This window comes from Ostrinia furnacalis, unplaced genomic scaffold (genome assembly GCF_004193835.3).
Source record: "Ostrinia furnacalis isolate ACB-3 unplaced genomic scaffold, ASM419383v2 OfSCF1635, whole genome shotgun sequence".
Classification (NCBI taxonomy): domain Eukaryota; kingdom Metazoa; phylum Arthropoda; class Insecta; order Lepidoptera; family Crambidae; genus Ostrinia; species Ostrinia furnacalis.
The window spans coordinates 270,243-282,720 of NW_021131874.1; the positions used below are offsets into that span (position 1 = coordinate 270,243).

The 12,478-nt window shown below is 38.2% G+C and overlaps 1 protein-coding gene across 1 annotated transcript in view; it reads left to right on the forward strand.

Moving 5' to 3' along the window:
• The window catches only part of LOC114353199 (leiomodin-2-like), a 1,779-nt gene extending 315 nt beyond the window's left edge, over window positions 1-1,464 (forward strand). Inside the window, exon 2 of the mRNA XM_028305081.1 lies at window positions 245-1,464. Within this exon, the coding sequence (XP_028160882.1) occupies window positions 245-1,206 (962 nt within the window). The 3' untranslated portion in view covers window positions 1,207-1,464. The remainder of the gene's footprint in view (window positions 1-244) is intronic.
• The last annotated feature ends 11,014 nt before the right edge of the window (window positions 1,465-12,478 follow it).

The window sequence follows — 12,478 nt, forward strand, 5'->3', positions numbered from 1 at the left end:
TCTTTACCTGTTTGAGTAACATTTTCACCCGTCTTGACAAAATCCGCCATAACTGTTTTTTTTTTAGTGTTTCCTACTGTAAATTTTAAATCTACTGTACATTGATCACGGAGCCATCTACTTAGTAAATTCAAATCTAACTAGAGTGATTCAAAGTCAGCACCTGACAATATTGTTCTTAAAGCGGGCAATCACTACCAGTGGGCAATCACTCTCTGGTTTACCCTATTTTATGCACTTTTAGATGGCCCAGGACCGCAGTTATCGGAGGCCGTGGTTTCGACCGAACATCTCGGTTTACCCACACTTGGCGTGGACTTAGAACCCGCCCCAGCGCTTTCCCCGCCGGCTGATCCAAGTACCGAGGAATGTACGCTAGATAATGATATTCTCGAGATGTTAGGCGCATCTCCGTTAGAATCAAAAAAGACTGGAGATAACATCCAGAAGGACATTGCGTTACGATGGGAGCATATTGCTACTTCAGGCCTCTCAAAAGACGCCCGGAAGGAACTTTTAGATAAACATTTAGTTCCTGGAAATTCTTCAAAGATTGGCACCCCGATTTTGAATCCTGAAATCAAAGCCGCGTTATCAGACACCATGATTGGCAAAGACAAGGTTTCCCAAAGCAAGCAATCGCAGGTAGCGTCCGTCATTGCTTGCATCGGAGAGGCTCTCACCAAGATTTTTCAGTCTGATCATAAGGATACCTCAGTGATAAGACCTCTTCTTGAAGGCGCTCAACTTCTCTGCGATTTACAACACTACGAGTCGATGAAAAGGAGAAGCTTTATATGTGCATCTATTAAAAAAGAGATCAAAAGCCAGATTTATGAGACAGGAATCGACAAATACTTGTTCGGTGAAAACTTGGCTGATACTCTTAAGGCAGCTAAAGCCATTAATAGATCCGGAACTGAAATTAAGGCAACAAAGCCTAAAGCTGGATCATCACGCAGTCAGTCTCGTTCTTTAAACCCGAGACCTCAGCTGGCGAGTGGCAGGCAACCAGCCAAGAGGAGACAGGAGCCTGCTGCATACGCGCAGACCCCTGCCCCATTACCATTCCCGGCTACATCGCAGTGGCGCCAGTATCCAGCGCAGCCGCCACCGCTGCCGCCGCCTCCTCCACCGCCCCCACCGCCTCCGCCACCACCGCAGTCGCAGCAGCGGCCCAAACAACGCCCGTATCAACGTCGTTAGATCCGGTACGCTCCTCTGGGAGACTTGCTTTATTCTATGATCATTGGTGTCAAATAACTAACGACCCAACGATATTATCGTGGGTCAAGGGTTACAGCATTCCTTTTTATAAGCCAGTTATACAGAAACGAGTTCCTCTACCTCCAAAATTGTCAAAAGATGAAATCAATAATCATTTTGAAGCCATAAAAGAGCTTTTGGATTCGGGAGCTATTTCTGAATGCAAACCAAGTAGTGATCAATTTTTATCCAGCTACTTTCTGATAAAAATTAACAGAATTAACAAAATTGAGTCGTCTTCAACGTTGCTCAATTCGACACTTTGCTCGTGTTGTTGGTCTTCTTACTGCCGCTTGCCCAGGTGTACAATATGGTTGGCTTTACACAAAGCAGATGGAAAGATGTAAATATCTTGCTCTCCTGCAGTCCGATGATGATTACGATGCTTATATGAATATACCTACATATTTACAAGATGATTTTAAATGGTGGATTGGTTCAATTAAAAATGCAATTAATCCAATTAGAGAAGATATTTACACCTTAGAGATTTTCTCTGATGCAAGTAAAACTGGGTGGGGGGTAGTATGCAATGGAAAGACCGCGAACGGACAATGGAGTGCGGAAGAATCAGACAAACACATTAACTTCCTTGAATTACTAGCTGCGTATTTTGGTCTGAAAATATTTGCGGCGAATTTAAACAACACTCAGATATTGTTACGCATTGATAACACGACTGCTATATCGTATATCAATCGTATGGGAGGAGTAAGATTCCCACACCTGAATAAATTAACAAGAGATATATGGAACTTTTGTGAAACAAGAAACATTTTTATATATGCTTCGTATATACGGTCAAAAGATAACGATATAGCAGACGCGGAATCACGTCGGTTACATCCTGACACGGAATGGGAATTGAGTGACTCTGCTTATAATCTCATTGTTTATAAATTTGGAAAGCCTGAGGTTGATCTTTTTGCAACAAGACTAAACACTAAGTGGTATTATCCGGGAGGCGTTCTCCAGAAGAAGTGTACCATCAAGTTCTTTAGATATTATTTGTGCGTCCCTGTCCGATAGTTCTATATCACAATACACTGTCGCATTTAAACGTTGGATGCTTTTTTGTAATTCAAATAATTTAAATTGTTACGAAGCGTCAATTCCAAATATCATTTACTTTTTCACAAGTGTTTTCAATTCAGGCGCACAATATGGAACTCTGAACAGTTACCGTTCTGCTCTATCACTAATAATAGGTTCACGAGTGAGTACCGATGATCGGATCAACAGACTCTTCAAGGGTTTTTATAAACTTAGACCATCTTTACCCAAATACAATATCACCTGGGATACTTCTATTGTTCTTGATTATTTAACAAATCTGTATCCCAACCAAAACCTACCTTTAGAACAGTTAGCTAAGAAAACACTCACACTCATAGCTCTTATTACAGCACATAGGGTGCAAACATTTTCACTCATTAAAGTTCAAAATATTGTGCGCTGTACAGGTATGATTTCCATTAAAATACCCGATACTATAAAAACTTCGAGACCAGGCGCTTATCAGCCATGCCTTACCATTCCATTTTATGATGCGAAACCCGAAATCTGTCCAGCCAAGACACTATTAGATTACATAGAGATTACTAAATTATTGAGAGGAAATATTGATCGTCTATTTATTAGCTACCGGAAACCATACAAACCAGTATGTAGCCAAACCTTAAGTAAATGGATTAAAAATACTTTAAATGAAAGCGGAATTGACACTTCAATGTTTTCGGCCCACTCCACGCGGCACGCCAGCACGTCCGCGGCCAGCAGGCTAGGCGTCAGCATTGACACAATTAGGAGCACTGCTGGCTGGAGCGGGACGTCTAAAGTGTTTGGAAAATTTTATAACAGACAATTAGATAATCGTCAGGAGCATGATTTTGCCATATCTGTCTTAGAAGATATTAATGATTAAGTCAAAGGTTGTGATTATTTTTAAATAACCTATCATAATTATGAATTACGATAGAAAATATTATCTTGTTCGAATTATGTATTATTATTTATTTTGTATTTTTGTGAAGACACAATAAATAATTTCATTGATTAATATATGATTATTAATTCATTCAAAAATAATATTTCTCAGACTCTCAAGGTCTACAATTATTCTTCTAATTTCGAGGAATGAAGCTCGATGTATAATTAATGATTAAACGAACTTACCTTAGTGACGTTCTATCATAATTATACGAGGGCTTCATCCGAAGAAATTAGAACCCTCCCACCACATACTTACCCAATAATACGAAATATTATTTTGTCCATGGTGTTATAGTAACTACGACAACATCTGTAGATGTTGTCTTGTGTATCCTACCACTTTCAACTAAATGAAGTTTGAACGAGCGACCGTTATGACGATTGCTTGGGGATACCAGTTTAGGATTTTATTTTACCTGTGTTATTTTTTTATTACTTTAAACTATTGTGTATGATTAGCGAGTAGTTGCACGAAACTACAATTATTCTTCTAATTTCTTCGGATGAAGCCCTCGTATAATTATGATAGAACGTCACTAAGGTAAGTTCGTTTAATCATTAATAAACTCGGCTGTTAACAAAGAAAATACTGCCAAAGTTCTATTTATGGACGCAGAAATGGCTGTAAAAAGACTGGGATAAATCGTTAAATGTAGACCGTTTGTCATCTAATGAAGCAGCTTAAAAGAAACGTGTAAACGATTTTATGTTCGCCTCGAGATCTTGACAAGTTAAAACGCGTTTAATGGCTCTTAATCCATGTCAAACGCCTGTGGCGGCTCGTAAAGTCTGAATTAAAACTCAAGTTGTTACGTTCACTTTTGTTTAATTTGTGTAAAAACTTACCTTGCGAATCAAACTACAAGCAAAAAGTAAAAACAAAAAGAATTTATATCACAGACAAATAGCAGCTTCTGATTCTAAAAAAAGTTCAGATACAAACAAAAACCAGGCAAAGGCATACCCAAAACAGCCTACAGTCCGTTATTGATTGCGTTTTAAACGCGCGACACGCGCGGGCGCCCGTCAATCGTTAAAATTAAATATCCCGGCGATCAATCAACACTGTCACAGCAAAGGGTTACCGGAGCTGCCAATCTGAAATCGGATATTATTTTTCAGCCGGCGAATGCATACGGTCTTGATGAAGCAACATAAAATGTTTGTTCATTTAAAACGAGAGCACTGCCAGCGCCATTCAGTAGTCAGGGTCGACAGTATTGATTGTGAATGTTTCGAGATAGTAGGATACAAAAATATACAAAAGTCTAAAAACTATTTCTTTAAAATTAATCGTTGAGGGCTCGTCCCCACGGAGACGTCCCGTTTTGTTAGTATACGTGTTGATATTAACGTTGAGATGAACATCCCGTTTGCAGTATCCCGCAAAAAACCGATCCGTCCAAATTTCTAACATCCCGCATTGCTGGATCCCACAAAACTGGAATGCCATGGAAACGAGCCCTTATACGTGTTTTCCCTTTCCAGACCAATAGGCTCATAATAAAATCATCCTACTATAATATTATAAATGCGAAAGTTTGGATGTCTGGATGTTTGTTACTCTTTCACGAAAAAACTATTAAATGGATTTTCATGAAACTTTACATAATAATTATTGTTTATAACCCAGAATAACATATAGTAGGCTATAATTTATGAAGATCTGTGACAAACTAAATTTCACGCGGGTGAAGCCGCGGGCAAAAGCTAATATTATATTTGATTAATATTGTTGGTATACAGAAAATGCCTACACAAAAACAACCAACGCAGATATTAACATAATTTCCACAATCGTGATAAGAGCTCACTCCATACGATGTAAATTATCCATTGAGAGCGCAAATTGAATTCATTTAGACCATCCATCAAAGTCTCTTCACCAATTCTAAATAATATTCATGTTTCACAAAAAACTCTCGTAGATATAAACAGGGAAAATATTTTAATGTCTCTCCTAATTTGAACGACGCGACGCGCAGACGATGACAAATTGCTACGTAACAGACATGTAGGTAGAACTTGGGCTCACAGTGAAGATGGCACAGTAGACTTAAGATATAATGCTAAAGAACTTTCTATAAAGTCCTCCAACTTCTACGAGTAAAAAGCCATATCAAAATCAAATTCTAAAAAAGGGATAACTAGACTATCTTGTATAAATGACTTAACTTGGTCATCATAGTTTTATAAGACCTAACTGTGCCTGGTGGTGTTACCCGCGGAAAAACGTAGTAGTATGTGTTAATCCAGGGTGTCAGCTAAATCCATTAAAACATAGGGGTCGAATTGAGAACCTCCTCCTTTTTTTGAAGTCGGTTGAAAATCGCTCCAGCCTGTTAGACGTGAAGAATTAACAAACATACACACACACTCACAAACTTTTGTCTTTATAGTATTAGTGTGATTGAGATAGTTAACTACGTTTAATATTAAGTAAACTTAACACTTAATGTGTGTTACCCGTTTTCTCATAAATGTTTACTCCTGTTTGCTATTCCCTTATAATATGTAAGCAGAAAGAAAATCTGGGTTAACAAGTTCTAGGAATCTTCAGCCCTACACGAGTAAATAACTGATCACGCAACATATTTAGTGATATTTGGTACTAACGCCCGTATTCACAAACATTACTATGAGGTCTCACAGTGCGCGTGGACGCACAGGGTGTCACACGAACCAATCACAGAGCTCTATTCAACGCTTTGCGTTCGATTTGCCGCTTCACTTAAGCAAGCATCGTTTGTGAATACGGGCGTTAGTATCTTAAATACCTACTTAGTTAACTTATTGTAATATTTTACATAAAGTAGTGCTATAGTCGATAGTTGGCAACATTATACACAGTAGTAAATTCATATTTTATTGCAAATAAAGCACAGTGTGACCTTATTTAAAACGATTTGGCAAAGGGATTTAGTTCACATACAGAGTTGGAGATAAACATAAAGTATGTCATATGGTGATTCACGTGGTCTCTACATTACTTATGGGAACTCGCATGAACATTACTCAGTTCGAAATACTATATGATTTATTTTAGTCTTCTTCTCTTTCGTTCCCCATGTCTATGTTTCAGAACCATTGAAAATATTCCTTCGTCTGTTTCGATAGCACTCACTTTGCTAATAATTTTTATTTGGCATAGAACTACACGTTCTGCGAAAATGTCTTTCTCTTGTAGTGGCTCTGGCATTTTTATTCATAATGTTTGTAATTCCACACTGGATTGCACTAATATTTAATTAAACTTCCATGGAAAAAGAATTTCCAGTGTTTATTTATATTATGCTGTATTGTGATTCTCCGCGGCAAATGAAAAAAGTTTATCGCGAGCCCCATGTTGGGCGCCACATTCGACCAACGGCCTGACTTTGCGGGTAGCAGTGAGTTTTATTTACTCCAAGTCCCACTGTTTCATACAATATAAATAGATACAGTAGTAAATGCGATATGATAGCGATAAGACCACCCTTCGTTCGTTCGTTAGTTTCAGTCAAGTGACGTCCACTGCTGGACAAAGGCCTCCCCCAAGGTTTTCCACAATGAACGGTCCTGCGCTGCCTACGCCCTACAATTTTGTATTTCTTGTCAGTCACTCACCTCTGAATGACTGCTATATTTTTGATGGAACAACCAGGTCGTTAAAACTGCAATATTTTTAACCATAACTGCATAGTGGAACAGGGCCGGATCTACCTATGGGCTGATTGGGCTGCAGCCCAGGGCCCCGGGGTTACAAGGGGCCCCCAGATCCCGCTAAAAAGTAGGCCATAATTTGAAAAAAAAAAATAGTCTGTAAAGTCGGTTTACGGACGATATTTTTACGTGACAACGTCATAAGAAGTTTCAGCCCAGGGCCCCACAAATTCACGATCCGGCCCTGTAGTGGAAGCTACCACCAAGTTAGATATTAATTTTATGTTTTCCACTAAGTACACTCACTTTTATTGCTGATCTGAAAAACTTTAACGCCACCTAGACTGCCGGGCAACATTTTGTGACAATAAATACATCCTGGATTAAGTACGAGTATAATAGTACAAACTGACCAGAATTTCTGAGAATATCACAAAATGAAAACATAATTGTTTAATATAAACAAAATCATATGTATTGTCTGATTTGCTGTCGCTGTTCATGAAGGCAAAATTGAAACTATACGGTCCTGCTGTATTTTTTTATTATGTGGTCCCGGCGTGACGGGTGAATGCTGTGTCGCTTTTGTGACAGACCGAAATTTGTGAATATGCGTTTTCCGTGTACGGAAAATGGTGCATTAACATTCCCGTCAATACTCAAAAGATATGACAATAGCCGGAACTCCCAAATTCGGTTATTTCTCCCGAATAATGTCACGTACTCTTAAATTGCATTCCCAACTATATTTACCTTTCTAGAAGTATATTTGATCTCGTTTCCCAGGAGTCCTCGTTTTTTACTCGGAGCAGTAACGGAACGTCTTCTAATCCAGTGACATTTCCTCTTGTTATCAATAAAGGAATCCAATCTTCTAGCTCGATTTCGCAGAGGGACACTGTAAGTGGACACAGCAGGGACTACCCCGACTTAGGAGTATAAATGAGAAAGCAAATTGTTAGCCATACGGAGCATACTCAACTTTTATTTCTCTCTTTGCTCTACAAATCTTTGAAATTAAAACAATACCTAACAGAACAAGGTTCGATGGATTATTTTGAATTGTAAGGGCTGATTTTTCAATCGTCAGTTATCTTATAACTAAAGAATAACCTTGTCATTTTGACATATTTCCGATACTAAAACTGTCAATGTGCCAAACTTATTCTTTAGTTAAAAGTTATCCGACGATTGAAAAATCAGCCCTAAGTTAAGTAAACTCAGAAGAGTGCTTTGAATTTGACTTTAATATCTTCCATTTTGGGTTTGTGCCGGCAATGCTACTTCAATATTTAGTTTAATGTTCCTACTAGGATATGAACCTACTACGGGCATCTTTGTTGTGGCTCACAGAGGTCTGACACACCATTACGTGACTGAACCTTTTGACACCTCAGATATTATAATATCATGTGGGCCCACCTAAACCGATTGTTCCCGATCCAGTTTGCCCTCATTCCCAACAATCGCTGATCAAGCTACGACAGCAGATACTGACGCAAGCAATCTTGTTTCCTTTATCGAGATCGCAACATTGCATTGTATTTTCCGTTTTTGTTGCCAGCTCTTGGAAAATTAATCGCAATTTTTTTCTTTAGGTACGAGACAGTTTTGAATACTTTAATATTTTTAAGGTTGTAGAGAACCTATAAATTCCAAATACGTAACATTATTTTTCAATAAATTCCAAGTAGCCTGAGCTTAAGTAAATACCTATTCAGTCCAAACCTGTAGCTAAGGTAAAATATTTTTATCAATTTGTACGAAAATGTAATTTGAAACAGAAGAATAGGGATAAAGTAAGTAAGGTACGGAAAATAATTTGCTTCGGCCTCATTAACCTTGTAAATTGACGAAAATTTATGAGGAATAAATTTAACGCGCATTTCTTATTATCAAAGCTCTAGATTTCTACCAAGCTCAAGGGTACCGTACCCTGTTTTCGTTCAATAAAGTTTGCAAAAAAATGTTTTTTCTCGGAAACGGGGGTCAAAATGTGAGTTGTGACTTGAAATTCAAGAAACTTTATCAGTGAAAATTATAGTCATAAATTATACATTTCAAAGATTAATGTTACATCAAATAAAATAAATCTTCTTGTTAACTTGTCTTAGGCTGAGTAGCACCATCTTACTTTAACTTTAACAAACGTCAAATATCTGTCAAAGTCCATACAAAAACACCTGTTATTGTTATAGTTACGGTTAAAGCAAATTACGGTTTTTTATAACAAAAATGTATTTAGTCCTAGTAGCAACTTTTGAAAATATTTTTCCGTTGCAATAATAAAGATTGCAATATACAGGTACGTTAGCTTTATTTATTTATATATAGAGCTAGAGGACGTAATACCAAAGATTTTAATAAAAAAGTATTGGTGCGAGCGTACCTTTACGTCAACATACGTTTGATAGAGGAGACCTGAATTGCTTTTTTTCATAAAATAGCTTAGAAACATGAGACGGGATTGCTCAAAGGCGACCTTTAGCTCTGGGCGGTTTGACGCCAAAGCTCCGGCTCCAGTTTAGATTTTGAAATAAAAAATGGTTAACTGAGACCATGTGGGACCTTTGCGTTTCAATTATGGATTCCCTTTATTTTTTATTTTTATCTTGTATACTGTATAAGTAGTCGTAATTTGAGACCCAGAGAAAAACAGGAATGCTTTTAAGATGTGATACGCACGCTCTTTAGAATTCTATGACAGAACGAAATTAACGCGGGCAAAAGCTAGTCTTCATAAAATAACTTTTCTTTAAAGGTTTTTCTTTACAATATTTGTCAACTTTATGACATTCTCATAAATAATGTCATTGTATTCTCACTGGGAATAAATTCAGAAAACGTAGCATCGTGTTTCTATGGAAATAGAATAATTTCAATAAATTTAATACGTTATCCTACTGTAGTTAAAAAATAATTTAACCCTCACTCAGACAATGGTAACATAGTGAACACATAATTTGAACTGGCCTTGTGTTGAGAGTATAGACATACACATACTCACATTAAGGCTGATTTGCACCACCTTTAACAGTAACTATAATGATAACCGGTGTTTTTTGTATGGAGTTTGACATATATAAAGTGGTGCAACCCAGCCTTAGGGTTAAAAAGTATTGCACGATTGCAGTAGAATCGTCACATTTCCCTCCCATCAACATCAATCGAAACAGCGAGACATATCGCGTTCCTCGGCGATAAGAACGCTAGGGAATTCGCGTTGGACGTGACAACCGTGACAGATACACGCAGTCCTTGTGGGTGCCGTGGGCGGTGCCAGTGATGGGACATAAAACCGGATACCGGTTCACGGTTTCTCACTCAGTAAGATACGCTAGGGAATAGTAGCGTCGGATGTGATAACTTTACAGGTGCATAAGGTACTAAAAATGGGTTTTAGGTTATGGTTAGGTTATGGGTTTAGGTAGCAAGAAACGCTGGGAAACACTACGTTGAACATGTCAAACGTGATAGATACACGTAGTCCTTGTAGTGCCTTGGGAAATGCTAATGATGGGATAGTTAAACATAAAACCCAATACTGCATTTTCGGTTTCTCATTCAACAAAAAAATAAAGCTGGACAACACTATAACAACTGTGACAGATGACACTGGGACAGTGCTATTGATAAATACAGTTAAAACCGGTTAAAGATTTATGTTTAGGTAGCAAAATCTGTAATGATCGATTTGACATGAACTAGGTGTGTAGAGCTGTGTTAATCATGACAGTGTACCATTTTATCTGCCTTTTCGTTCGTTTCAGCCAAATGACGTCCACTGCTGGACAAAAGCCTCCCCCAAGGTTTTCCACAATGAACGGTCCTGCGCTGCCCGCATCCATCTGCCTTTTAAAGAACAATTAAAATATTTTTACTTCAAATCTTTACTCCGAACAGTATACCAAAATTTTGAGGGAATAGACAACCGGTACAAACTCACCAACCAAACTGCACATCACTACGCTTCCTTGTGTACCGCCTTCGGGCGGTGTTATTACACGGTGACAGCCCTAGGCATTAATCTCTTGAACAAATATAAGAAGCTGTTAGCATCTGGCAGGGTTGTCTCCGCAGGAAATAATCTCAATGCCGCGGCCGTGATGCCGTGTTTGCACTCCGCTTAGGATTCTAATGGACAGTATGGGATGAATAGTGTTGTAGTTCAAGGGATATTTTCATACGTTAATCGAGAGACGTGTAACAACGCATTTTAATAAAGATTCAAAGTATATTCTTGACTAAGGCCGCTCTAGTATTGGAAAAAACGACGAAATTCCAGTATCATGTATTTCTGATTAAAAACTACGGTTACAGAATAGAATTCCGCGGGATACAATGTTGTATGTCTACCTTACTTCGCAAGTAGGTACTTTACTTACTTTTTTATCCATTACCTCTTATAATGGAGCTAGTTACTTACTGAACACTGTAGGACATCCATCTATTTATACCAATTTTTACATCTTTGACCATCGCCAAAAATGAGGCCTACTTGGAACACATACAAATTTTATGCTACCCCTAATGGCTTAAGTACACGAAGCTAATAAAGACCTCAAGCCAGTTCATAAATATTTAAGAACCACCACAATGTACTTGGCGCCATTTTATCACGTACCAAGCACATTAGTCGCGATATGGCAAAAAAATAAATCAGTTTTATAGACCTTAAAGGCACACGCACAAAAATTTGCCTGTCTCATAAACATGATTCACAGTGGAACGAAATTAGCGAGTGGAGCGGCAATATAGCAACGCTTCTTTAAATGAAATTCCATGTCAGGTAGTGGCGGTAGCACAATTGGGGCAATACCAGAAGGCTTGCTCCCATAAGCGTCCTTACGGGACTTCTTCCCTTACGTTCCTTTTTTATTTCCAGTCTACGTGTCGATTTCAGGTTAGCCATCTACGTCCCACATCTAGGCATAGTATTTGTTGCAGAGGAAATTCTTTGGGCACCATCACCATTGATACTCCCGGTCCCTTAAAATGGGCACTGTTACGTCCAGTTAGCGGCAAGGTATACCCGTAATATCAAACTCTCTAAAATACCAGTCCAAAACCAGTTCACAAAGACTAGATTTTTGTTGAAAAATTGCACTTCTCTCAACTACATAACGTGCTACAGTATTTTTGATATACCGACGTATAAACCCTTGAAAAGGAGGCTGACAATAGTGACTGAGTTTCTTGCGCTGTTTCTTCTCAGCACTGGCCCATTTATTGTCCCGAAGCAGTGGTAAGGTTAATACTGGGACGTGTAAAAGTGCTTTTTAAAAGCCTATTTGCAAAAAATTAATGAGTTTTATGAGTTTTTTATACCTGGTCAGTGGATTAAATGCTTCAATATCCACTCTCAAGTGAGCCTACTGAAATCTTGCACACCTCGCAGTAACTAGCAGTAATGGCGGGCATTCATCACAGCAACAATATGGGAGACCTAATAAATATCGTTGTCACAACTTCTCATACCCAAACCGAAGGTATGCAGGCTTTAGTTCGCTTTTCAAAGCTGGAATTCAATTATGAAGTTTGTGGATAGCTATTCGTAGAATTTGGAATTAATAAAACC